Source organism: Syngnathus typhle, linkage group LG17 (assembly GCF_033458585.1).
Source record: "Syngnathus typhle isolate RoL2023-S1 ecotype Sweden linkage group LG17, RoL_Styp_1.0, whole genome shotgun sequence".
Taxonomy (NCBI): Eukaryota; Metazoa; Chordata; class Actinopteri; order Syngnathiformes; family Syngnathidae; genus Syngnathus; species Syngnathus typhle.
The window spans coordinates 7,584,632-7,609,221 of NC_083754.1; the positions used below are offsets into that span (position 1 = coordinate 7,584,632).

At 49.5% G+C, this 24,590-nt stretch overlaps 5 protein-coding genes across 8 annotated transcripts; 3 read left to right on the forward strand and 2 right to left on the reverse strand.

The window, feature by feature from the left end:
- The first annotated feature begins 453 nt into the window (after positions 1–453).
- On the forward strand, positions 454–2,271 carry LOC133170370 (uncharacterized). 2 transcript variants are annotated; one of them, XM_061303239.1, is made up of 9 exons: positions 454–538; positions 708–817; positions 889–936; positions 1,119–1,235; positions 1,540–1,607; positions 1,678–1,717; positions 1,812–1,863; positions 1,960–2,024; positions 2,102–2,271. In XM_061303239.1, exons 2-9 carry the CDS (start codon positions 728–730, stop codon positions 2,216–2,218), a joined length of 597 nt encoding a protein of 198 aa, XP_061159223.1. In that variant the 5' UTR covers positions 454–538; positions 708–727; the 3' UTR covers positions 2,219–2,271. The 2 variants fall into 2 exon arrangements, with proteins under 2 accessions (XP_061159223.1, XP_061159222.1); XM_061303238.1 differs by lacking the exon at positions 454–538 and having other exon boundaries at positions 681–817.
- Positions 2,272–2,364: 93 nt separating this feature from the next.
- Positions 2,365–8,575, reverse strand: LOC133170368 (serine/threonine-protein kinase WNK4-like). 2 transcript variants are annotated; one of them, XM_061303235.1, is made up of 23 exons: positions 8,092–8,575; positions 7,355–7,527; positions 7,074–7,294; positions 6,847–7,004; positions 6,632–6,720; positions 6,341–6,560; positions 5,948–6,127; positions 5,756–5,861; positions 5,537–5,673; positions 5,398–5,462; positions 5,182–5,317; positions 4,994–5,110; positions 4,744–4,845; positions 4,610–4,664; positions 4,463–4,540; positions 4,031–4,389; positions 3,920–3,950; positions 3,777–3,832; positions 3,641–3,689; positions 3,215–3,548; positions 2,992–3,149; positions 2,668–2,735; positions 2,365–2,597 (listed from the first exon to the last, which is right to left on the reverse strand). In XM_061303235.1, the coding sequence occupies exons 1-23, from the start codon at positions 8,407–8,409 to the stop codon at positions 2,562–2,564; spliced, it is 3,246 nt and encodes a 1,081-aa protein (XP_061159219.1). In that variant the 5' UTR covers positions 8,410–8,575; the 3' UTR covers positions 2,365–2,561. The 2 variants fall into 2 exon arrangements, with proteins under 2 accessions (XP_061159219.1, XP_061159220.1); XM_061303236.1 differs by lacking the exons at positions 2,365–2,597; positions 2,668–2,735; positions 2,992–3,149 and having other exon boundaries at positions 3,408–3,548; positions 3,920–3,945.
- A 729-nt stretch (positions 8,576–9,304) lies between these two features.
- Positions 9,305–12,768, forward strand: psmd3 (proteasome 26S subunit, non-ATPase 3). Its single transcript, XM_061303237.1, has 12 exons — positions 9,305–9,648; positions 10,086–10,276; positions 10,372–10,512; positions 10,821–10,957; positions 11,021–11,211; positions 11,382–11,485; positions 11,553–11,667; positions 11,804–11,923; positions 12,007–12,110; positions 12,174–12,329; positions 12,401–12,451; positions 12,584–12,768. The coding sequence occupies exons 1-12, from the start codon at positions 9,465–9,467 to the stop codon at positions 12,659–12,661; spliced, it is 1,572 nt and encodes a 523-aa protein (XP_061159221.1). The 5' UTR covers positions 9,305–9,464; the 3' UTR covers positions 12,662–12,768.
- Positions 12,769–12,829: 61 nt separating this feature from the next.
- Positions 12,830–15,183, reverse strand: ube2m (ubiquitin conjugating enzyme E2 M). Its single transcript, XM_061303241.1, has 6 exons — positions 14,694–15,183; positions 13,921–14,015; positions 13,791–13,829; positions 13,607–13,710; positions 13,474–13,537; positions 12,830–13,390 (listed from the first exon to the last, which is right to left on the reverse strand). The coding sequence occupies exons 1-6, from the start codon at positions 14,806–14,808 to the stop codon at positions 13,250–13,252; spliced, it is 558 nt and encodes a 185-aa protein (XP_061159225.1). The 5' UTR covers positions 14,809–15,183; the 3' UTR covers positions 12,830–13,249.
- A 501-nt stretch (positions 15,184–15,684) lies between these two features.
- Positions 15,685–24,152, forward strand: zgc:158376 (uncharacterized protein LOC100101643 homolog). Of its 2 annotated transcripts, none has more exons than XM_061303373.1 (11): positions 15,685–16,047; positions 17,131–17,319; positions 18,514–18,657; positions 18,740–18,826; positions 18,896–19,057; positions 19,217–19,249; positions 19,323–20,386; positions 20,576–20,739; positions 20,826–20,987; positions 21,109–21,345; positions 21,608–24,152. In XM_061303373.1, exons 2-11 carry the CDS (start codon positions 17,146–17,148, stop codon positions 21,844–21,846), a joined length of 2,466 nt encoding a protein of 821 aa, XP_061159357.1. In that variant the 5' UTR covers positions 15,685–16,047; positions 17,131–17,145; the 3' UTR covers positions 21,847–24,152. The 2 variants fall into 2 exon arrangements, with proteins under 2 accessions (XP_061159357.1, XP_061159358.1); XM_061303374.1 differs by having other exon boundaries at positions 18,902–19,057.
- Positions 24,153–24,590: the final 438 nt, after the last annotated feature.

Here is a 24,590-nt window from a genome sequence, read left to right on the forward strand (position 1 = left end):
CACAAAATCAGACGCGCGCACACACGCACAAATGAATAAATCAGAAAGAAATAACATATTTAAGCAGATTTTGGGAAGACGAAATTCAAATGGCAGTATGTTGTGTTACCTGATTTACACTACCGTTCAAAAGTTTGGGTCACAAAATTGTTTGGGTGACCAAACAATAATATATATACTATATATTTATTTAGATAATTATTTATATATTATATATATAATCTTCTGTGTAAAAAATCTTATAATATATATGTATACTTATATTCATAGATTATATATAATCTTATACAAGTACAAGATATAATTTATAATATTTAATTCATAATATTTTATTATAATAATATTTACACTACCGTTCAAAAGTTTGGGGTCACCCAAACAATTTTGTGACCCCAAACTTTTGAACGGTAGTGTAGGTGCGTTGTGTTATGTGTTTTATGTCGGTGACGTCAAGCACAAGTCAGGAGCATTCAGGTGAGCTCAAAGTTCAGAGAAAATGAAACAGCAAGGACCTCAACGTCTCGCTGAAACGCCACAGGTGACTTCACAATTCTTATTATTATTTTATTAGTTTTTTTAAGTCAAAGAAAAACTTGCATTTTAATATTACCCTCCAGTCGGCCCGCCACATTATATATATATATGTATATATATATATATGTATATATATACGCCTAGGCCTATGTCGTCCTCTATTTCTGCTTCAGCCCGTAGACGCAAGGCATTGATGGCGTTCGTCTGTTTTACTGACGGCTTCTTCAATGAACTGTTCCAACCACTTCATGACAACGGACCGTTCTTCGTCAGCCCACCACAGGTAGGCACAACCGTCAGGCTTTTACAGTGAAAGGGCTTCCCCTTGGAGATAACCTTTTGTCTGTTTTTCAGTTGAGCCTCCTGGAGTATGTTGCCCTCTCTGCTTTCAATCTCCAACCGGTAAGAAGACTAGTCTGCTAACTTGTGAGGAAGAATTAACACTGCCATGAGATTCTTAGTTTAGGGACAATCGAAGTCCAGTATGGGAAACTCCCTGTCAGGTGCTTAAGATAATGAGTGAAGGCCCCCAAACGGCATCCCTGGCCATGAGGTCAGATGGTGTGTATTGTGATTGGCTGCAGGGCCCGCTGGAGGTGGAGCTACGGAAGCCCATAGCGGTTAGCATTCACGAGACTGGACTCACCATCAGAATTGAGGCAAGAGCCAGACCGCCCAGAAAACAACCTGGGCTCATTGTGGTAAGCACCTGCACAGTAAGTGTGGTTCTCCTTGAGGTTCTACGTCTGGGACTTTGTGCAATACTTCTTATGCATGTTGTTATTGTGGTTCTCGATTGTACTAGTTCTAGATGTTCATCTGGGTATTATTGATGTTTTTCTAGTTAGTTTCCTGGTTCTCCCTGAGGTTCTTCTTTTGGTTCAGCTTGTTCTTATTATATTATATATATATATTGTATTTTTATAAGTGATTTTTCCTGTATTTCTTGGTTGTTTTCTTGAGGCTCTTCTGGCTTTTATGCTTCCTCTTGTGGTTTTCCTGCAGAAGTGTGAAGTGTCTATGAAGGTGGCTATCGAGGGAAACCACCTGGTTCTACTTTATGGGAAGGCCACGTGAGAAGACGCACACAAACGCACACATGTCTTTGTTGTATGACCTAAGAAGCTGATCTTTTTTGCTCAGGTGTGAAATTAGACCTACCAAGTTATTGGGAAAACTACTAGTAAGTTGAAAGTCATCATGAGATGTGACGAAATTAATATTCTTCTCACACAATGTATGTTACTTGACTTTCACTTTGTGTATGTGTTTTGTAGAAGGGCTGTGCCAGGATGAAGTTGGAAGAAATCATTGAATCCAAACTGAAAGGTCAGAAAAATTAATTCCTTCATCAGGTATGTGTTTGTCTGTTCATGTGTTTGTGTGTATGTTGACGCATGTGTGTGTGTGTGGTTGTGTGTGTAGAGTTGATCACGAAAATGGTGATTCCTGGAGTCGTCACCGTTGAAGCAACCATTGTCTATCATGAGGTGGGTCATGCATCTTACATACGCAAATCAGGACTAGTGAGGTCAGTGTGTGTGTGTGTGTGTGTGTGTGCTTGCAGGGCAGCCTGGTAGTCGGGGGAAACCTAAGGCTGCTTCCTGAGGTGGTCCAGCTGATTCTGAATTGCTTCCAGAAAAAAGGACAGCGCTTCCAGAAAAAAGGACAAATCAATTTGTAGTTCCCCTTTGTCTTGTTAACTTTGTTGTACAATACAAGTGTTTGGATGCATCAGCTCACATGAAAACGTACTGATCATTTACATTCAACTTTATATTCAGCTCAGCGAATCTTTGCTCTCTGGCTAGCTTGGCACAAAAAGTCTAATGAGTTGAATCAACTTTATTAGCTGAAGATTAAATGACAAAAAGCGTGATTCAAAACACTGTTGAGAGTGGTTGCTAGTGTCCTGCAGCTAGCTTCATACAATGGGTTAGCATCAATAGCGGGGCTAGCCTTGTTAGCGTGCTTAGCTAATTTTGAACAGCCGCGAGTGCTCATAGAAGAAGCAGTGATGATTATCGTCACGTTTCTTCTTCAACACTCAGGTTGCTGTCAGGCTGCAAGGTCAAAGGTCACGTCAACAAATCAAAGTGGAGAAAAAGATGAAGAACGCCGTTGGTGACTCACCACGTATGTGTGTCCGGGCACAAATGACACTCTGGGAGGCCTTTCCAGAGAACGCTTTCTCATGATACCTGACACACACACACACACACACACACACACACACACACACTCTCATAAGTAAAGTAATAGAACCACTTTTGCCTTTATTGTGAGAAAGTGCATATGGAATGACCTTTGATGCCCAAAACAGCTAACATCCCATGACCACGACTGACCTTTCAAAACGTTTGCTGAATGACTGTTTAACTAGTTAAAACTGGAAAAAAAGTCTGCCATGTGGTCATGTGACTTGTGTGCACCTTTTTGTGCACCATGCATTCTGACCTGTGGGGGGCAGCACATCAGGCCTATGCAGGCGTCGTTGGTTCAACATGGCGGCCGGCGCCACGGCGCCGGGAGGCGGGGCTTTTCCAATCATTTGACACAGCTCATCCATCTCTCGCCTCTGATTGGCCTGCAGACGACGTACCTCAAGCAGGTGTCTGGAACGGGATGGGGGTAAGGCCAAATAAGGTCCGTTTCCATGGCGACCATTGGCCAGGCTCACCTTTCCCGAATCTCCTTAAGCTCCTCCCACGTGTCGTCGTCATTGTCGGATTCGTCAGATGTGTTGTAAGAGCGGCGCCGCGATTGCCCGGAGGACGGTCCCTCCCACGATCCGCCGGTCGTCTTGCGCACGCCCCTAACCCTCCTTCTCTCCTCCGACCCACCTCCCACATCATCATAGCAATTGCTTTCTGATTGGCTGTCATCTTCGGAGACGCTCTCGGAGCTCTCTGACGGGCTTATCTGAGAAGGGGGCGGCGAGCGTGCTTTTACTGTCTGGGGTTCCGAGTTCGTCACTTGGAAACGACCCACGTTTCGAGTGGGTGGAGTCAATGCTGAAACGTAATGGATTGCCGGTAACCCATCTACTTGTGAACTTATTAGCATAAACAAATGCATCACAGAGTGTTAAGGGCGTGTGTGTTACCGTCACATGTGGCTGGCGGTCTGCGTGACGGCATGACAGCGGAAGGTGCCTGCCATAGAAATGTCATGCGTGACTCACGAGCCTCACGAGCCTCACGAGCCTCACGTTGGTATTAGCATCAGTATGAGCGCATTACTTGCGTGTGATGAGGAGGCAGGGCCTGTTTGGAAGGGGGCGGGGCTGGGGCTGAACCTGGTCATGTGACAAAAACATCCAGGCTTTTTGACCAGGATGTGATACCACGAGACGTGATGTCATAGGATGTGGTGCCAAACTCACCGTGAGGGGGCGGGGTTAAGGGGTACCTGAGCTTCAAGGAAGAAGGACAAGAACAAAGAAGAATAACTTCAGGAATTATCAGACGACCAGTGGGAAGAGACATCGACTCACCTCTGTGGGGCTCCAGCTGACCGACGCCACCGGCTGCCCCGGATGAGCGGCGGCCGTCCCGGCAGGCGGAGGTCCTCGGAAGGCGGCCTGGCTTAAAGACGGCGACGTAGGAGGCGAGAAGGCGCCAAGGATCGGCATGAAGGACGGTGGGGCTGGGGGCTGGTAGCTCTGAGAGGGGGGCAGGAGGGACCGGGCCATGCTCATGGCCAATGACATCATGTGGGCCAGAGAGAAGAGGGGCTGGTCAGGGGGCGGCCACTGAGGGGGGGCGCCAGTGAGGGTGTTGTAGGTAGGGTATGCCTGAGGTAAGGGGGGATACTGAGGAGAGGACGGGGCATCCGTGTGGGGGGACAAGGGGGCTGAGGAGCGACAGACAGACAGACTGATGTATTTGGAGCAGACGTGGACAAACTTGTTTGGAAAAGGAATTACCTGAAGAATTGTGGGACAGTGTGGTGAGGGGCGGGGCCTCAGGCGCCACATTCTCGAAGGCTGACAGCTCAGCCAAGTCTGCCAGGAAGACTTGTCAATCAATGTCTGACATGTCAGTCGTGCGCGAGCCGTCAATCAAAGTCTTACTGTTGCGCGAGGCGCTGGACGATGTCCTAGATGAGCGCTCTGCTGCCATCTTTGTCTACCGGGTAACAAAGTGATGTCATCGGGTGTGACTTTGTTTTGTGTGCGTGTATGCGCGCGTGTGCGTTGAAATGCACCTGCTTTTGTTGCATCACAATAGACTCCGCCCTGCTGATGATGTCATACATGCGCAGGATGAATCCTGTTCGCTCACTCGCCAGGATGAAATCTCTGTGCAACTGTCACACGCACACCAACACACACATATGCACACACAGACACTAATACTTACTCAGTGTTCTTAGACATAATCAAATTGTCAGGTACTTTATGTACTGGATTATTTAATTTTCACCAAGTGCGTTGTGATTGTCCGATGGCGCTCACCATCACGGCTGCAATGTCTTCTGGGTTGTCACCATCAAGGTCAAACTTGAAGGTCACCATTTTGCTGTCGTGAGTCCTCAGCTGACACTCCACCACGCGGTCGGCCATGTTGGACACCTGTGTGCCCACGTGCATGCATGTCAATGCAAACACACAGACACTCAACCAAGTGCGGTTCCCATCCTCACCCCCGTGAGCCTGAGCTGAGCCCTCATCTTCCTCCTCAACTTCCTGTCGGGGTGTCGCTCGGTCCCTTCCTCGTAGCTCTTGTCTGATTGGCCGTCGTTGCCATCACTCAAACCCGATGTTACGTCAGACGCACAGCTAGAACAGTCACCACTTGTCAATTGTGTGTGTGTGTGTCTGTGAGTGTGTTAGTGTGTAGATGCATGTGTGCATGTTACCTGTCGGCAGGTGAGGAGAACCCGTGTTGCGATTTCGTGGGCTCATGTTGTGACACAGCGATGCTCTGTGCGTGTGGAGAACCAAACAAGATAATACTAACTGTAGCCCCGCCCCCTAATCGCTCCACCCTCATCTCACCCTGGGGTAACGCAGAACAGGAAAGGGCGGAGGCTTTGACATCCGGGTCCTAGGGGGCGGGGTATAAGCACTTTGCTGAGAATGAGAAGCAACAGGAGGGGGTGGAGCTTGCGGAGCGCTGTCCGTTACGCGGTTCCCTGCCATGATGACAACAAGGACAATTTGACATCCAACAAATGTCAATTACATCCCAGTTCTAATCAGGAAGTCAACTCTAACCTGCGGCAGCCATCTTGTTGCTCGCAGAATGCACGTGGCTGCTGGCAGATGATGTCCCGGCATTAGGTGGGGCTTGTTGCCTGGTTGTGGCAGGAACTTCAGAGTTCTGATGGAGGATTACCGTTAACACACATTTGCATTAATACACACAAACATTCATACACGCAAAGACATGCACACATGCACACGCACTTCTCTTTGCTGATTGGCCGCCTGGAGCGGCGTGGGCAGGGGGCGTTCACTCTCCTGGGCGGCGGCTTCTTTGGCCAATTGGCGGCGTTTAGCGCGCTGCCGCTTGATGGCTGTCACGCCGTCTCGGATGGCCATCGCCACCAGCTTATAGTCGACCTCGGACACGAAGCCCAGCACCACCTGCAGGAAGGTGAGTGAGTGAGTGAGTGAGTGAGTGAGTGAGTGAGTGAGTGAGTGAGTGAGTGAGTGAGTGAGTGAGTGAGTGAGTGAGTGAGTGAGTGAGTGAGTGAGTGAGTGAGTGAGTGAGTGAGTGAGTGAGTGAGTGAGTGAGTGAGTGATCGATGGATCGAACTAGGCAATTCCAGTCAGAAATCCAACATGGTGAGTGCCTACCATCTCCTGTGCCACCACCTCAGGGACGTCGTTGTTGATCTCAAAGAGGAACTCGATGGCGTTGTTGTCCTTGTACTTGCCGTGAAGCTTCTTGGTCCCGTCCATCCTCAGCCACAGCATGAGCGCCGACTTGGTGCCGTCATCCTCCTCGGCCAAATCCACGTGAAAGCCCAGTTCAGCCTGGAAAAAGCGCTGGTCCAGAAGGTCCTGAACTGTGAACCTGGAGGGGATGTGGGGTTGAGGGGGCGTAGCCAAGAAGGTCAACACTGCTACTACCACAGCAGGTAGTACCTCTCGCTGCTGTTGGTGTGGATGCATCCCTCGATGATGTCCTTCAGCTCAGGAACTGTGACCTTGGAGAAACTGTCAGGTTTGATTCCCTGTGATAGCAGCGGACCCAGAGAGACAAAAGTGAGCTGAGAGCGCCACACTATTTTAGAGGAGAACGCAAGCGAGGTGGAAACTTGGTGGAGAACCGAGCAGGCGCTGGAGCAGGGGCCACTTACGTTGGTAACCTTGCGGTAAATCTGAGCTGCGTTTTGGCACTCGGAGTACGGGTACTCAGACGTGGCCATCTCCAGGATGCACATCCCGAAGGCGTATACGTCCACCGCCTCGTCGTACTTCTCTTCATACATCTCAGGAGCCATGAACTCCGGGGTTCCTAAATGCACGGCCAGACCACATTGTGAGGTTGCAATGATGTCAAAGCGACGTCCGGGCGCTGCCTTACCGATGACGCTCTTGGCGAAAGAGGCCTTCTTGAGGGTGGCGAGGCCGAGGTCCCCGATCTTGACGGAGGCTGATGGCCCCGTGATGAAGACGTTGTCACACTTGAGGTCGCGATGGAGGATGGGTGGATTGCGTGAGTGCAGGAAGTGAAGACCTTTCAGGATCTGGAAGCTCCAACGTTGAAGTAGTTTCAGCTTCATCGGACGGAATCGGCGGATGTACCTGGGGGGGGGAGGGTTCAGCCGGGGGGGCCGTAAGTGGGAAAGCGGCCGGCGGACTCACGTCTTGAGGGTCCCAGAGGTCATGAGCTCGGTCACCAGCACGGTGCACTTGCGACCATTCAGCACCGATTTCCACGAGTCGAAGAAACGAACGATGTTGGGGTGCTGGAGTGTCTTCAGCATCTCCACCTCCTCCTCGAAACGTTGGCGCTCACTACGTGTCAGCCGCTGAGTCTAATGAGGCAGAAAATGTCACGGGTTGCCAGGCTGGTCAGTCGTCCAGCATTTATAAACTAATGACTCATCATCTGAGGTCATTAGGTTTCAATCACCTTTGAAGTATTTGTCAGTCTTGACTAGAGCTAACATGCTAACAAGATGTGAACTGCTGACAAAAAATAACAGGAACAAACATAACAAACACAACACAAACAATTTGGCCAACATTATGGTATCATTCATTGTGTGTGCGTGTGTGTGCGTGCGTGTGTGTGTGCATGCACGTGTGTGTCATTATCAACACAAGACAGCTGTAGTGAGTCTGATCAGATGCGTAATAGTGCTGCGTCATCACAAGTAATTTATCTCATGCACACACACACATAGTACATGCTAACATTCACATGCACACGCACACACTGGCCTGATGAGGCCTCTGATGACATCACTGGCAACAGGCACTTGCAGCATAGAAGGTCAAGGTGAACAAAGGTCAAAGGTGTGCTCATGTACAGTTTGTACTGTATGCATGAGTGTGCCCATGCATGTGTGGGTCAGCGTGTGCGTACGCGTGCTTACCTGAAGCTCGCACCAGGCCACCTCGACGGTGGTCTCTGTGTCAAGGCCCTTGTAGACGTTCTTGAAGGATCCTTGTCCAATAACCACGTCAAATTTGAGGAAGCGTCCGTCGGGTGAGGACGCCACGGCCTTGGTGGCCGCCTCATCCCCGTCCGACGTCAACACCGGCCCCACTGCCGCCACCTCACCCGAATCTGAGGTGCTGTCCTGACTGGACAATGTCTCCGATTGGGTGCCAGTGGACCGGCTCTCGGCGAGGGTCTCGGGAAGAGCAGACTCCGCGTCTCGGTCCTCAGATGTTTTGCTGATGTCCTCCATGATGTCCTGAACTTTCAAAAGTTCATTTTGTGGGATGGCTGCAGTCTTTTTAGAGGATGAAGCTCAACACAAGAAGAAGAAACGAAGAGCAGTGAAGCTGACGAAAGAAAAAGCAAATGAAGATGATGGGATGTGTCGGAAGTGACGAGAAAGAGATGAAGATCAAGAAGACGTGAGTGAGGCCCTGAGCGTGAGAGCCTCTCTATCAGCTGTGAGCAGATGACACAAGCTCCTCCCACATGACACCTGAAATACAACAGCACATTTTTTATTTAGAGCATGTTTACTTCTATTTGTTCCACTTTTCTTTACTTTATAAATGTTTTTTGTCTTTATATTTTGACAAGATCATCTCAAGAAAGACTTTGACATTCGGAATGTGAACTAAAATAAAAAAGGTCTTATTTATTAGATCATATTTGTTACAGCAAGTGTCCCAAACCTCCGCTGGCTTCTCATCACGCCGAGAAGCCATTTTCGAGAGAAAAAAATTGTACACATAGTACAAAAACAATCAAGTAGAGGAATCCCTCATTTATCGCGGATAATTGGTTCCAAAAACCACACGCGATAAGTGAAATCCGCGAAGTACGTTCAAGAAATACTGGGCAGGCTAACGAGTTAGCGGAAAGATGCTAATTCGTGTTAACACGCGAAAACGGACTTCTAAAGGAATGTAAACGAAAATTTGGAGCAATACTACATTGTCCTAAAGGTTAGATACATGGTTCCTCAATTTAGAAGTTTCATTTTGACTTTTAGATGTTTTTTTAATTTGAAAAAAAAAAAATCCGCGGTTATTGTGAAGCCACGATAAACGAAACGCGAAATAGCGATGGATCACTGTATTGTGACGTCGACCCACTCTGCGATCTATTGGCGCTGCCTGTTCTGCCCCCTCCCACAATCCTTTGCGCCGCTACAGCAGACTTGCCAGTCATTCCGGCGTCCAACCAGCGAGCCAAGACAAAAGCATAAACTTGTCCTTGTCTCTTTTGGTTTATTTGTTTTAGTTTGTTTCGTTCTGCTTGTGACATTTTCGAGTAGCAAAGGCGATGAAGGAGACGGCGGGGGCCAAGCGGCGTGACCGAGCGGGAGGCCGAGAGCGAGACTCAAAGACCGACAAGCCCAAGGAGGCCGCCGCTACTTCTTCCGAGCCGCAGGACGTCGAGATGCCCGAGGTGGAGGCAGCAGGCTCGGCCAAGCCGCCCAAGGAGCTGGACAGCCTAACGCTGGAAGGTAGGCCACCCGCACCTCCGAAACCGGGATGCCGTCACCGACTATTCGTGAGTCGGCTGCAAGCCTCGCTAGCGTCGGTGGTATAGCGCGTGACGTCACTCTGCTAAATGTTTTTGACGCCTGCCTGAGGGACAGCGACACACTTGCCAACTAACGTCAAGCGAGACACTGTTTGTTACATGATGTTTACGAAATTTGATCCAAAGTGTCAATTATGTTACATATTCCACCGCTGTTTTGTAAACTTAAATTAGCAAAATTGGAGGAGGCAAGAACCACTGTTCAGTCATTTATCAAACACAATAAAACCAGTCCATCGAGAAATCAGGAGAAGAGATGTGCGTGGTTGTGTGTGGGCATCATGTGTTGATTGGTGTGTTTACACTTTGCTTGGAAAGGGCTCACTTTTGCTCTGTTTGTCATCCTTAACGCCTCAGACATCAAGGAGCACGTAAAACAGATCGAGAAAGCCGTGTCGGGCAAGGAGCCTCGCTTTGTGTTGAGAGCGTTGCGAGCCTTGCCGTCCACCAGCCGCCGCCTCAACACTCTGGTGCTGCACAAAACGGTCTGCGGCTTCTTCACCAACAATGCCGCCACCAGAGACTTCTTGCTCGCTTTCCTGGACGAGGTGTGTCACATGACCTCACATCGCATTAAGGCGTGTCTGAGTTTGCGGAGGTCTGCGAAATTTCTACCCAATTTATGTTTCCCGTACTTTTCCAGCCCATGGATCTGGTGGATGGGGACGTGCCGTTCCGGCCCAGGACGGGTAAGGCCGCCAGCAGTCCTCTGCTTCCTGAGGTAGAGGCCTACCTGCAGCTGCTTCTTGTAGTCCACCTGACCAACAACAAGAGGTTCATCGAGGTAACCTTTCACTCATTTATGCAGATGAGCGTCAAACATATACGACATGGACAGGAATGATGACGATCGTTCAGTTACTCCTGACTCACAAAACGCTGCTGAGATTTTTTTAGTGGACATGTTTGGTAACTGCTTGAAGTGGTTAATCCAGGCTGACTCTGCGTTTTATCATATTATGGTTTTTGGTTAGGCTTCTTCACATTGCTAGAAGGTGTCAAATCATGCCCTCCGTCATCATGCCACTAATCCTAAGTATGGTCTGGTGTCACATGATTTTAAAGAGCAAAACTCCTGTGACTTTGTGTCAGGCTCAGAAGGTTTCTGACGACCTGCTGCAGAAGATGGCCTCCAAGAACCGCCGGGCTCTGGACCTGGTGGCCGCCAAGTGTTACTACTACCACGCCCGCGTCTACGAGTTTCTCGACCAGCTGGATGACATCCGCAGGTACTCCCTCGCCCCATCGCCTCAGTCCGCCAGTGTCGTGATTTTGCCTCTGTCCTTCTTCAGCTTCCTGCACACGCGCCTACGGACAGCGACGCTGCGTCATGACGCAGATGGCCAAGCGGTTCTGCTCAATCTCCTGCTGAGGAATTACCTCAACTTCAACCTCTACGATCAGGCCGAGAAGCTCGTGTCCAAGTCCGTATTTCCAGAACTTGCCAACAACAACGAGTGGGCCCGATACCTCTACTACACTGGTATTATGCACGCCCAAACTTGTCTACTCCCAAACACACACACACACTGAGGATTTTGCAACGCTTTCAGCAACATTCTTTTATCTAACGGTGGAGCAACAAATGTAGACGCCGCAGTTGTTAGCGGTGGGCGGGGTGACTTAGCGCCATCGTGTGTTTTTGTGTTGCAGGTCGCATTAAAGCCATCCAGCTGGAGTATACGGAGGCTCGCCGGACGTTAACCAACGCGCTCAGGAAAGCCCCGCAACACACCGCCGTCGGATTCAAGCAGACGGTGAGCACGCATCCACACGGCAAGCGGGTCGAGCAGAAAGTTGAGCCAACTGTGTGTTTGGGTTCAGGTGCACAAGCTGCTGATTGTGGTGGAGTTGCTGTTGGGAGAAATTCCAGACAGGCTTCAATTCAGGCAGCCGTCGCTCAAGAGGTCACTCATGCCTTACTTCTTGCTCACTCAAGGTCAGTGATGACATCGCCTTCCTAGTGTCAGCTCTGCAAGATGATTCTTTGTGTGTTTGTCACCAACGAGCACGTGTATGAGCGTTTTGCACTACTAACCACTTTCAACACATTGTGTGTGTGTGTGTGTGTTCAGCGGTGAGAATGGGCAACCTGTCCAAGTTCAACCAAGTCTTGGAGCAGTTTGGAGAGAAGTTCCAAGCTGACGGCACGTACACGCTCATCATCCGCCTCAGACACAACGTCATCAAAACAGGTGAGCCCAGCCTGCCCAGCAACACCCCACCCTGCACACGCACGCATCGCCGAAACTAACCACGTCGGCGCTTGTGTGTTCAGGCGTGCGTATGATCAGCCTGTCGTACTCTCGCATCTCACTGGCCGACATCGCCCTCAAGCTGCAACTAGACAGTCCCGAGGATGCAGAGTTTATTGTGGCCAAGGTAGCGTAGCACACGCGCACACACACACGCACGTACAGACGTGACGGCCGCGTGTCCGTGCAGGCCATCCGGGACGGCGTGATCGAGGCCAGCATCAACCACGAGAAAGGCTTCGTCCAATCCAAAGAGACCATAGACATCTACGGCACCCGTGAACCGCAGCTGGCCTTCCACCAGAGGATCTCCTTCTGCCTTGACATACACAACATGTCGGTCAAGGTGAGCACGCCCGTGCACACACTGCGTTTGCAACCGCGTCGTGGTGTTAACTGTGCCGCTGTTGTGTTCAGGCCATGAGGTTTCCGCCAAAAGCTTACAACAAAGATTTGGAGTCAGCCGAGGTAATAATCACACACACGCTCCAGACGAACACATTTCAGTACATGTGACATTCTCCGCTTCATCACTGACTTTGAAATAAGACGCCAAGTGTGTGCATGTTCAGAGGAGGATGACATCACATGCATTTTCAGGAGCGTCGCGAGCGTGAGCAACAAGATCTGGAGTTCGCCAAAGAAATGGCGGAAGATGACGACGACAGCTTCCCCTGAGCACGCCGACTTCCTGCACACACACAGGAAGTTGTCCGATGCTTATGACCCACAATGCCCCTTTCTTCTGCTTCTCTTCTCTCAAATAAAGATGGCCATCTTGTAGAGGTGGTTGTTTTTGCCTCACTCTTTTCATATCCAGTGCAGTGGTAAAGATGTAAAACGGGATCGTTCAAGTTGGTATTTTATTCACGTCAATCATTGCAGTCTTCATGTACATGTCAACTCATAAGCCTCATCTTTTTCAGCACGTTTTCCGCCCGCCACCACAGTAGCCCCGCCCTCACGGCAAACTCAAAACTCATCCTTCCGCCCCGCGCCCGACAACCACCCCTTGCGGGGGCACATTGTTTGGAGTTTGCGGCGGCGTGGCGTCATGTCAAATGAAAAGTCAAAGCGTGTGTGACGCCGTCAACATTCACGGCCCGCCACACTTCCATCCCCCCCTCCCCTCCCCTCCCAAGATCCCCGAGTCCTGCTGGGCGTGAACGCTGAACGCTGAGTCATGGAAATGAAAAATGTGACAAGGAGGCGGGGCAGGGGACCTCCCAAAATGTCCTCAGTTGGTTCCTACGGGCGGGGGCGGAGCTATTTCAGACACCTCTCAAAGTAGATGGAGCCTATGTAGCCGCCGCGCAGCGTGCGATGGACGTTTTGCTCAAACAAGCGGCGGTTTGTCTGCAGGACCTCGGCCGCCTCTTTGTTCAGGGGGTCCTCTGGGTTGGGCTCCTGAAATGCAAGCAAAGCGCCTTGAGTCACTCTGTCATGATGAAGTAAACCATCGTGACGTTCACAAGCAGGACGTTACTCACTAGAAAAAGATACTGCAGGCCGTAGATGATGGAGTTTATTGTCAGCACGGGCTTCCAGTCCTCCCTGCAGGACACGCACACGAAAACCATCACACAAACGTTATGCAACTCGGCAAACAGTAAGTGAAGTCACCTTAAGATATTGAGGCAGACGTTTCCTTCCAGGTCGATGTTGGGGTGGTACACCATCGTTTCGCATTTCACCTTGGGGGGGTCATGAGGATAACCCTGTCCTACCTGCAGGACACACACACACAAAACTCTTGCATGCAAAGAACAGCGTTTCCACATAGATTACAAGAAAAAATGAGTCTGACCTTAAAGCTGAAGACAAACTTTCCTCCTTTATAAAAACCCTAACAGAACAAGGAAGAAAAAAAAAAAACACAGGTCACCATTCATCACATGCGCGCACACATGCACACACACGCACACACACGCACACACCTCGTCAGGTGAGATTATGAGTCTGAAGTTGAGGAGGTCGTCGTCATCAGGGAAGTTGATCTCACATGTCTTTGGCAGATTCAACTCATTGATGTCTGAAACACGCAATTCCAAAATAAAACACTACTGCAACAGACCCTTTCAAAAAAAAACAACAGACATTTTCAATAGAAAATAAATCCTGTCTTTAGTAGATTCAATTGATTGGAATGAACTGTCTAAAAGACACCTTTTCGGAATCAAACACTAGCCAACGGCATAAATGTATAACAACGATAACTGTGTAGCACGTTGTGTAATCACAGGAAGTGATGTCACTGGAACCTGAGCAAGGAATAGTGTCCAAAAAACCTTGCAGGTGTGGCTTGCTGACGTCACCCTTGCAGGTGTCATGACGTCAAGATGCTAGTACAGCAAGAAGCACACATGTGTGCTAACAGTTAAACACAAAGATCGCACTACTAAGAGCTAGCAGTGTTAGCTGCTAGGCAGCTAGCCAGCCATAAAATATGTTGTGTGTTGTTCTGTGTGTGGTGTCGTCAGTTTATTGAAGACACAAGTGTAAATTGGACTAGCGCGAGTCAGCTCGGTAGCACTTAGCCTCTGTGGCTAACTGCTAGCTGAGTGTATTCTTGGCTTGGGAACAGTGAGGAGCTCGCAGTTGTGTTTTAACGATTTCGAACATATGCACGTACACACACGCACGTTTACACACACATTGGATGTACATCGAGGAGTGTGAAGGTGTGTGTTTGTGGTCGGAGGGATCGCACCTTTCTGTATTCGAAGCTGGGCCGCGCTGGCTTTTTTACCGCCGGCTCCGGTTCGGTTTCCTCCAGCAGATTCCTCGTCTTTCTTCTGCTGCTTCAGGGAAAAGAGCTTAATCATCTTCACTCGCAGGATGAGACGCGCACAACGACGCCTCCGATCCGTGTTCGCCAAGTCCGCGTCGCTGGCTCGCTCGCTGGGGAGTGTGTTCCGTCCCAACAGCACCCGAATGTTGATGGACGAGCCGACACTACCGGCGCACGTCAACCAATTACACGCCGCTAGCACTAGAGCCTAGCTTGCTAGCCCAGTGGCTACATGCTAACGGCTAGCGATTGGTTCGGGCTTGTCTCGCTACAAACGCTTCTACTTGTGACTCTAGTACAACTTTCACTTGAATTTACGCCACCGCTTATTTCAACATATACATTTGTCTGGATCCAGGTGTGTCTATTGTGTGTCCACTCTGACTCTAGTGAATCTAATCTTTTTATAGCGGCTACAACTTCAAGTCCCATAATGCATTTTGGTATGTGACGTCACCCGTATTTACGACATTTATTTACTTATTTTTCAGTCTTGACTGGTCTCCCCGGAGCCCGCGCGCGCAGTCACCTGTGTGACGTCATCCCAGGCGTGTCATGGCTCGCCACCTTGACACTATAACAAGCACGTCACACTCAATAGACAAATGGGGAAAGAAGAGTCCATGCTTAAAAATACCAACAAATTCAAAAATACATGGTCTTGATGTGAAACTTATTTTCACAGCCTATGAAAAATGTTTAAACATGAAAGCTATCAAAACCTTGAAATTGTGCTCCCATTACTGTGTTTTTTTTATTCTGGTATTTTCTATTTTATTTATTTTTGTGTGAGATTATTAGTTTTCGCTTATTTACATTGTGCTGAAAAATAAACAAGAAGTCAATGGGAGGGACGGTCTACTTAATGCGGAGGGATATGTCAACATGCGGTGAACAAGCCTGGGAAATAGAACGAGCACGCACGCTGCGACGTGCGCAGCCCAGAGAGCGCAAGAGATAGATGAATGGGCTCGTCTCGCAGCAGCACCAACAGCAGCACTGCGCCCCTCTTCTCCTCATCAAGATCGAATTGTTGTACTATCGATAACGCATTGGCTCCTCGGGGCTAGCTGATTAGAAGCTAGAAGGAGACTAAAGTCGGTGAACGGCGGCATGGGGCGCGCGTGAGGTGGTGGTGGAGGCGGGCGGATCAGCGGCACTAAACAAGGAAGCTGACGGACGGACTGACGACGAGCTAACGCAGCTAGCTGGCTGGACGGCTAAATATTGTTGCTAATGTACGAGGCACGAGCATGCGAGCTGATAGCCAGAGGTGGGTGTCAACAACTGCCGTTCATGCGTGCGCGCCAGCCAGTATTTTGACTCAAGAGAGCAGCCAGAGCGATGCTAAGGGCTTAGCATGTTAGCCCATGTTCCTCATTCACGGAGGGGGCGTGCGTCCGTCCGTATGTATGAATGTGTATGTCGGTATGTAGGCGCGTGCGTGGGTTCGAGCATATGTATGTATGTATGCGTGTTAGCAGTTGGCAGCCTTTAGGTGCTGCTTGGCTTCCTAATGCTTGCTAACTCCTGCCAAGGATGCTTTGTGATGTCCATTGATCACGTGACACATTGATGAGTAGTAGCTCTTAGCATTTTTACATGAAAGCATAGGAACAAGCCTTGAACTAACATATTGTGGCATGTTGACATTGTTTTTTTTCTTTGGGAGTGTATTTCGCTTAATTCGCAGCTATTCTCAGCGCAGAGCTTCTTGCATTTTGGAGCATTTTTGTTATGTTTCAAATGCTGCATCAGGTTGGAATTGCCACTTCAACTTCAGGACAACGCAGGAAAAAAATTGAAAATCAGTCCCGGAGAACTGTAGTTTTCATGTGTTGGGGAAAAATTTGCTTTTCCAGGATCATTTGAATTTGCGGCGCATGGGCTAGCACATTCGTCTCACAGTTCAGAGGGTGTGTGGAGTTTGCATGTTTTCCCCGTGCCTGTGTGGGATTTCTCTGGTTTCCTCCCACATCCCATAAACATGCATGGTAGGATGATTGAGCACTCCAAATTGCCTGTGAGTGTGGATGGTGTTTTGTCTCCGTGTGTCCTGGCAACCGGTTCAGGATGTCGCCCGATGACTGCTGGGATAGCCCTCAGCATGCCCGCGACCCTCGTGGGCACAAGCAGGACAGAAAATGGATGGATGGATGAAAGGATGGAGGAACATTTGTGTGACATTGCCGACAGAAAAAAAAAAAATTGGTTAAAGTGGAAATAATTGGCAGATGAATTTATTAACATTCATTATTTGCCAGTACATCGAATGGTGTCACCTGCCCTAAAAAGTTGTCCTGTCCGTCAATCATCAGCGGCCAATTGAGCACACTAACGTATTGTTTGTTTGCAGCTGACTCGTTGTGGGATGTCGGGCAGTAAGGCGCTGGGCGGGGGGGCGAGGCGCAGGAGGACGCGGTGCCGCCGCTGCCAGGCGTGCACCCGCAGCGAGTGCGGCGAGTGTCACTTCTGCAAGGACATGAAGAAGTTCGGCGGGCCCGGAAGGATGAAGCAGTCCTGTCTGCTCCGGCAGTGCACGGCGGTGAGGCCAACATTCAACTTGACACCCAACTTACTGTGATTGTTGCCGTAGCATCGAGGGCAACCCTAACAACTAGGGGTGTAAATCGCGGGTTTTGTCACGATACGATATCATATCGATACAAAGAAGCACGATACGATATTTGCCGATATCTTAAACCCTGCTGTGATTCATTCACGATACATCACGATATAGTGCTCTACGATCGATACATATATATTTTTTTAAATAAAAAATATAGAACAATATCCTGATTTATAACAATTCATACGCAAAATCAACAAGGTACTGCAAACTCTTTATTTAGGAAATTACAAGAGTATTGTAGTATACAAAGTGCTTATTTTAACACTGAACTTTGATGTCGTGTTTTTTCTTTAAATGTGCATCGAGATTTGTGGTCCCTGAATATTTGATCACCGCATGGCAGGATTTACAAACTGCACGTGTTTTGTCCGTTGACTCGTGAGTCATCTTTTCTTTGGAATCCAAAGTGCTTCCAAAGAATGACTTGAAACCTAAAGGGGAGCCAATTTCCTCGTCTTTTTGGACACTAGCCATAGCACCAGCCCAGGAGCCGCGTACTAGTTGTCGACTCCCCTTTCACGTGCCTGCTCTGCTCACAACACAACACGCCGCTCACTGCTCCCGGAAAGAGGAAGGAAGCAACAATGAACTGGATTTCAAAATAAAGTCGCGTCTAATGTCCGAGGTCAAACACTGCGATATAAATCGATGTTTACGTTTAGCATTGATGCCAATAAATCGTGATGAATCGTTACACCCCTACTAACAACTGATTGGAAAACAATTGATTGAACTGATTGGACCCTGATTTTACACCAAGACAATCTGGGGTTCACATGGTGACATCATCGCATGCACGCACACACGTATGTGCTCTGAACATTCAAGTGTCATGCAAGGCAAGCTGTAGGCCAGCAGGCAACGATGCGGTGTTTCCATGGCAACTGGCACTGCCAGTGAACCAGACCTTGCACGCATACGCGCTGATGATGGATCTAATGTTGTTGATTGGCAGATGAAATGTTTGATTTTGGAGGCAATGATGAGAGGCCATGGCCTGTCATATTGCATCATATATTTATTGGTAGCGCCATTGTATCGACGAGCTCCGGGCAGAGTCACTGACGCTAAGCGTACCTGACGATGACCTCTGATCCCTGCGTGCAGCCGGTGCTGCCGCACACGGCGGTGTGCCTGGCCTGTGGCGAGGCGGGGAAGGAAGACACGGTGGAGGGTGACGAGGAGAAGTTCAGCCTGAGCCTGATGGAATGTACCATCTGCAATGAAATCATACACCCGCGCTGCCTCAAGGTGAGTCGGACCCTCACTTCCTGTTGCCCGTCGACACCCAAGAGAAGCCTGCCTGACGTGTGTGTGCTTTGCGTTTCGGCAGATGGGCAAAGCGGAGGGCATCATCAATGACGAGATTCCCAACTGCTGGGAGTGTCCCAAGTGCCACAAGGAGGGAAAGACCAGCAAGGTGAGTGACTGGCGCCGGCTTTGTCTGGCGACCAGAACCCCCTCACCCTGGTCTTGTGTGTGGCCACAGGAGCAGGCGGACATGTTGGCCAAGCGGCGTCTGGACAACGGCGAACTGGGCCGCTGGAAACTGACGGACGAGCCGCCGCCCAAGAAGGAGGCACCCAGGCCGGACGGCAGCCACAAGAGGAGGAAGGAGACTCTGCCCTCAGACGGCGGGCCCAAGAAGAAGGTCAGGCGGCTCCTGCATTCAAGCCTTAAAAATCAAAGTTCATAACCGTGTTCTATAAAATGAATCATGCAGGAGTAGGCTGAGGAAGAAATCTCATTTCAAAATTGTTTGCGGGTCACTTGCTCTGCTCCCTCCTTACAAAAGTGTCTTTTCTTTCAGATGAAGGGTGCGCACGAGAAACGTCTCAAAAAGGTACACAAAACGTTTTCTTCCGTTGTGGTTGTGCTGCATTACTTCTGACTATGCGCTTACTTCCTGCTTTTAGAAGCCCAAACAGGAAGGAGCAGAGTCGATAGGCCCAGCCTCCGCAGCGGGAGTGGCTCCTCTGGGCTCGGCCTCCTTGTCAGCTTCGGGTGATGGTGTTGGAGGGGGGTCGTCCAGTGCAGAGCAGCGCTCGCATCACCGGGAAAAATTGGAACGCTTCAAGAGGATGTGCCTGCTGGAGCGCCGGCCCGACTCGTCGTCGTCGTCGTCCTCCAGCTCAGAGTCGGACTCTGAGTCGGACTCGGACGACTCTCTGCGCGGGGGTGGAGCCTCCTCGCCCTCCTCGCCGCCGCCGCCTCCCGTCGCCCACGGCAACAGCAGCTTGGCCCGACCGGAGAAGACCCGCAGCGAACGGGACCGGCGCCTGGCGGAGTTGGGCTTCAGCGCCAGCGACGAGTCGGAGGAGGAGGACGAGGAGCGGGAGGAGGAGCGGGCGGGAGACAAGACGCGGCGGAGAGGAGATGTGCCCGGAGCCTTGACGCCGCGGGGCAGAAAAGCCATGCTGGATGGGGACGAGGCCGATCCGCCGCCCTCGGACAGAGTCGGGAAAAATTTGTCATCCCTCTCGTCACCCTCGCCGCTCTCATCCAATCAGATGGCTCCGTCCTCGCAGCGCAGCAACGGGCAGGAGGCGCGCAACGGACGCGTGCGTGGCGAGAAAGAAAATGCCAGCAGCCTGCTGACCAATCACAGACACAGCGGGATGGGAGGGGGCGGGACCAAAGGTAACAAGAGTCGGCAGAGGAACTCTGTCCCCGCCTCCAATGGGGGGCGAGGCGGCGGGCCGTTGGTGTCAGCCACAGCGGCATCGCCCTGCTCTGGGGCAGCGGGGCGTTCGCACGTGATGAAGCGCAGCCCCCCTGCTGTGCCGTCTCCGCCGCGTCCCATCCAGATGGAGCGCCACCTAGTGAGGCCGCCTCCCACCTGCCCCGAGCCTAGCTGCCTGCCGCTGGATTCAGGCCGCACCCACGTCATGACGCGTGACACCTGGCTGCGGGTCTTCTCCTTCCTCAGCCATCGTGAGCTGTGCCTGTGCATGCGTGTGTGTCGCACGTGGAGCCGCTGGTCAGTCCCGCCGTGAACGAGTCTTGATTTATTGAATTATGTGTCACTGCCATCGATAGCCACGGATGCCTTCTTAAGGATGGGAAATCGGTTAATTTCCCGCGGCACTCTGCTTGGGAATCACTGTAGTCTCCACATAGCCGGACCTGTCATAAGTAACACTGACCTCTGGTTGCCCTGGCGACGCAGGTGTTGTGACAAACGGCTGTGGAGTCGGATCGACCTGAGCCGACAGCGCTCCATCACGCCACCCATGCTCAGCGGGATCATTCGTCGACAGCCTGTCTCGCTCAACCTGGGACACACCAACATCTCCAAGAAGCAGCTTCTCTGGCTCATCAGCCGCCTGCCGGGTCTGTCCGCCAGTGCCTCCATCCTCACTTGCATATTCTATCACACTCCTATTTGACATAGACGTGTGTGTGCGCGCGCGCTCCAGGTCTGGCGGAGTTGACGGTGGCAGGCGTAGCGTGGCCGGCGGTGTCGGCGTTGTGTCAGGGCGTGCGGTCTTGTTTGCGCATGTTGGACTTGAGCGGCGTGGACGACTTGAAGGACGCACACCTGAGGGAGCTGCTGGCCCCGCCCTCCGATAGCAGGACAGGTGATCCCTATCGTTTTCGAGTGCCTTGGCTAGTTTGTTGACCTAAATGAATGGTGGAGAAGAGGCACAAGGAATTTCTAAGATTGGAGGTAATAGTCCCTCTGTCTGATTGGTTGTCCAGTACGTGGTGGTGGCGGTGGCTCGGAACCGCGGGTAGGGCGCTTCCACAACGTGACGGAGCTGCGGCTGTCCGGGCTGGACCTGACGGACGCGGCGTCCCGCCTGCTGGTACGCTTCGTGCCGCGTCTGGCCAAGCTGGACCTCAGCCACTGCGCCAACGTGTCGGACCACAGCGTGGCCACGTTGGCGGCGCCCGCCTCGCCGCTCAGACACACCCTCACGCACCTCAACCTGGCAGGTACGCCCCCGTTGCTCAACGCAGGCTCTGTTGCCGCCATTTGCACTTTTTGTGGCGCGCCAAAGCAAATCAAATGGAGGAATCGTCAAGTGATTGATGATTTGTTTAGAAAGCTTGTTGAGTTTGAACATTTCAGCCTCAGTCATTTCCTTTGAGCATTTTCCCAACAAAGTTTGGACCTTGCCAGGAAGGATTTTTGTTGCTGTGTTAACTACCACCAAATGATGGCAATGTTAAGCTGATGTTTGTGTGTGTGTGGCAGGTTGCGTGAAGGTGACTGAGCAGAGCGTCCCACTGTTGCGCCGTTGTCCGTCCCTGCAGACGGTGGACCTTCGCTCGTGCTCGCTGCTCCCCGCCGAAGCGGGACAACTCCTCTGCTTCCCCACGCAGCCGTCCTCGTCCTCGTCTTCTTCCTCGTCCGCGTCCTCCGTCGCCAACGCCACGCTCGCTGCTTCCACTTCCTGTCCGCCCGAGGACAGGATGCTGCTAAAGAACAGCTAAATGCTAAGTGCCCTGTGGCATCATGGGACAATTGAGGACACTACAGGTGAGGAGGAGGAGGATGAGGAGAAACGTGTTGGCATACCTCTGAGCATGTACATACTTGTTCTCTGTACAAACGTGCGTGCGTGTGTGTTATTTCTGTGTTTTCATGTGAATGAGCGCGCACACCCCAAGAGACCGCCACTTTCATGACCCCTGACCCAAAGCCGTAGAAATGAAATGACATGCGTCGGTGCCATCGTTTCCCCCAGCCTGACATCACAACGCAACGCACCTTAGATACACAAGTTGATGTTAATCTAATTCAACCATCATGGTCACTGAGTACAGAAGAAATGACTTGATTGGGAACCTCAAGTCATTTTTTTTGTCACCAAGGCAAGCCAAATGTGTCAGCGGAACAAAAAAGGAACCACAAATCCACTCCAAAAGGCCAAAGAACATCCAAGGCAAATCCAAAGCCACCAATCGAGACATGGTGTCCGCCACCCATGTGATGTAGTTTTAACCAGTGCAGATCAGTGCGTAGCGTCCACACTTTGGTTTTTACGGCTTTGGCCCCCGTTCACCTTCTTGTCGGCACAACTGCAGGAAGTCTTTCGTCTTGTCAACACATCTTTGTGCTGTAATAAGCTGTCATACGCTCCCGAAGCTAAACTCTCCTAAGTTACAATGCCGGCGGATGCTAGTCTTGCATTTAAAGGGGAACTAAACCAAAGATCTCACTGTTGTTCTATTTTAAATGTCCATATCATCATTTATCTGATGCTTTTTACATAAAAAATACAAAATATTTATTCTATTAATAATATCCCATTATTATTCACTCCTAGTTATTAAGTAAGCGGCCTCCTTTTCGACATCACTTTGTCTGCGGCTCAAGTACGATTTTGTTAAACCTTATACGTTCATGACTAATTCAATTTATTACTCCACGATGGCAGGCACATCATTTATTCTTTCAAAAAATGGTTTAGGTTTAGTTCCTCTTTAAGGAGATGCCCTCCGTTGAAAATGACGGCGTGGAGCGTAATGATTCAAGTTAGCATAGCTAGCTTAGCACCAAAATTTGGCTGTGCTGGCTTTTGCATGTTAGCAACAGTAATTGAAGAAGACAAGTTACACAAAATGTTTTGGCGGCAAATGTTAGAGGACACTTCCGACATGTTTTTTTTTTTTTTTGAAAAAGCCATTCCATGCTAACTATCTTGTATTACATCAACTTGAATAGCAGCAAGCTAACAGCGCTAGCAACAGTTCAACCATTGCCACGCTATGAATCGGTTAACAAAATTTTACCTGAGAAAATTTGCCAGCTCATTAGCATATTAGTGGAGCAGGGTCTCAAGATAGGGTTGGGTTTGTACGCTACTGATGGTCGATCAAAAGTTAAAAGGATCAACGTACAGAAAAGAACAAACGTGAACCAAAAGTTGAACTAAGCTTCATTGTTTTGTATTGTTTACACAAATCTTTGACTGTTGGTCGGACAAAACTGTGACAAATTGTGGCTGTTGAGCAGCAGTCGGTCAAATCGGTCTTTATTTTACTTGCTAGCGGCACTGGCAGGATGCTAGCTAGGGTTTGGTTCCTGTTAGCTATGTTGATCACTAAAATATATAGTCCACTTTATGAAAAATACGTATGTAATGATGAGGGACTAATCGATTAATCGTTACAGCCCTGTAGAGTCAGCTATGTAATCCGCTATTTAAAAAATCTTAAGAGTGAATTTTGGAGTTGTTCATTAGGAACTTTCCGGGTTCACTGGCAAAAAAACAAAACATGGTCATACACGAGCCGGATGCTAGCAGGATTGGCTTCCCGTTAGCCGTGTAGTGCCATCACGTTCGCTGGTCCACTTATGTGTTTATTGTGTGTGTTTTTAATTCTACCTTTCATGTCTGGTGAAGGTTAGCCTGCAAGCTGCCTGGCAACAAGTGAGGAGATGAAATCTGATTGGACCAAGGTCCTCCTAGCTCTTATATATTTAGCTGTACACACGCTGAATCAACATATTGTACTTCTGAATGTTTTCGAATGCACTGGATCATCAGTACCTTTCATCTATCCTCCTTTGCCAAAATGTGTTTTCCTTGTGAAAAGGGGCATTTTTTATTTGATTTGTGTGTGTGTGTTCTTGTTGTTCTTATATTTTGTCCATAACTCTTCTGTTGTGTTGATGGGAAGATGAGGAGGGAAGTTGGGAAAAAAAAATATCAAAAGAGCAACTCAAGGCAGCTATAACATATAAATGACTACTGTAAAACTAATAAAGAAGCAATGAGTTGTTGTTTTTTTAACCCGTTTGTAGTTTATTTTCTTTTTTTAGTAATTCTTTAGGAGATGGAGCCTTGCTCAGCACCGCAATGCATTTTCATTCCTCATATTAAACACTTGCTATTATTAGTAAGCACATGCATACTAATAAACATTGTAAAATGACACAAAGCTAGCTTTGGATTGAAACATCCTATATCCAAGTTTGGCCAATTTGCATTTTTTTTCCTCTCAAATCATATTGGCAAGTCTATGTGGGTCTGCTTTTTATTCATTTATGTATGTATTTACTTTTTCGTTTTATACAAATAATTGACCAATATGAGGTGCAGAAAATAGCTGGTTCTCTTTAATGATGTAATAGTCACAACTTAACTAAAGTCTTCTTTTGTTTGGTTTCCTGAAAAATTAATTTTGGAGATGAGGTTTCTGCTCATCGCCAGCTAAGTTCAAATACTCAT

Coding starts and splice junctions, on each gene's coding strand:
- LOC133170370 (XM_061303238.1), top strand. CDS start 683: ATGTCGTCCTCTATTTCTGCTTCAGCCCGTAGACGCAAGGCATTGATG. Junction 818..888: donor TCTTCGTCAGCCCACCACAG/GTAGGCACAACC, acceptor TCTGTTTTTCAG/TTGAGCCTCCTGGAGTATGT. Junction 1,864..1,959: donor CATTGAATCCAAACTGAAAG/GTCAGAAAAATT, acceptor TTGTGTGTGTAG/AGTTGATCACGAAAATGGTG.
- LOC133170368 (XM_061303235.1), bottom strand. CDS start 8,409: ATGGAGGACATCAGCAAAACATCTGAGGACCGAGACGCGGAGTCTGCT. Junction 6,128..6,340: donor AGGTGGTGGCACAGGAGATG/GTAGGCACTCAC, acceptor ACCTTCCTGCAG/GTGGTGCTGGGCTTCGTGTC. Junction 4,541..4,609: donor GTCCAGCGCCTCGCGCAACA/GTAAGACTTTGA, acceptor TCTTCCTGGCAG/ACTTGGCTGAGCTGTCAGCC.
- psmd3 (XM_061303237.1), top strand. CDS start 9,465: ATGAAGGAGACGGCGGGGGCCAAGCGGCGTGACCGAGCGGGAGGCCGA. Junction 11,486..11,552: donor CCGTCGGATTCAAGCAGACG/GTGAGCACGCAT, acceptor GTTTGGGTTCAG/GTGCACAAGCTGCTGATTGT. Junction 11,668..11,803: donor TTACTTCTTGCTCACTCAAG/GTCAGTGATGAC, acceptor GTGTGTGTTCAG/CGGTGAGAATGGGCAACCTG.
- ube2m (XM_061303241.1), bottom strand. CDS start 14,808: ATGATTAAGCTCTTTTCCCTGAAGCAGCAGAAGAAAGACGAGGAATCT. Junction 13,538..13,606: donor GTCTGCCTCAATATCTTAAG/GTGACTTCACTT, acceptor CGTGTCCTGCAG/GGAGGACTGGAAGCCCGTGC. Junction 13,391..13,473: donor GCCTGCAGTATCTTTTTCTA/GTGAGTAACGTC, acceptor CTTGCATTTCAG/GAGCCCAACCCAGAGGACCC.
- zgc:158376 (XM_061303373.1), top strand. CDS start 17,146: ATGTCGGGCAGTAAGGCGCTGGGCGGGGGGGCGAGGCGCAGGAGGACG. Junction 17,320..18,513: donor TGCTCCGGCAGTGCACGGCG/GTGAGGCCAACA, acceptor CCCTGCGTGCAG/CCGGTGCTGCCGCACACGGC. Junction 18,827..18,895: donor AGGAGGGAAAGACCAGCAAG/GTGAGTGACTGG, acceptor GTGTGGCCACAG/GAGCAGGCGGACATGTTGGC.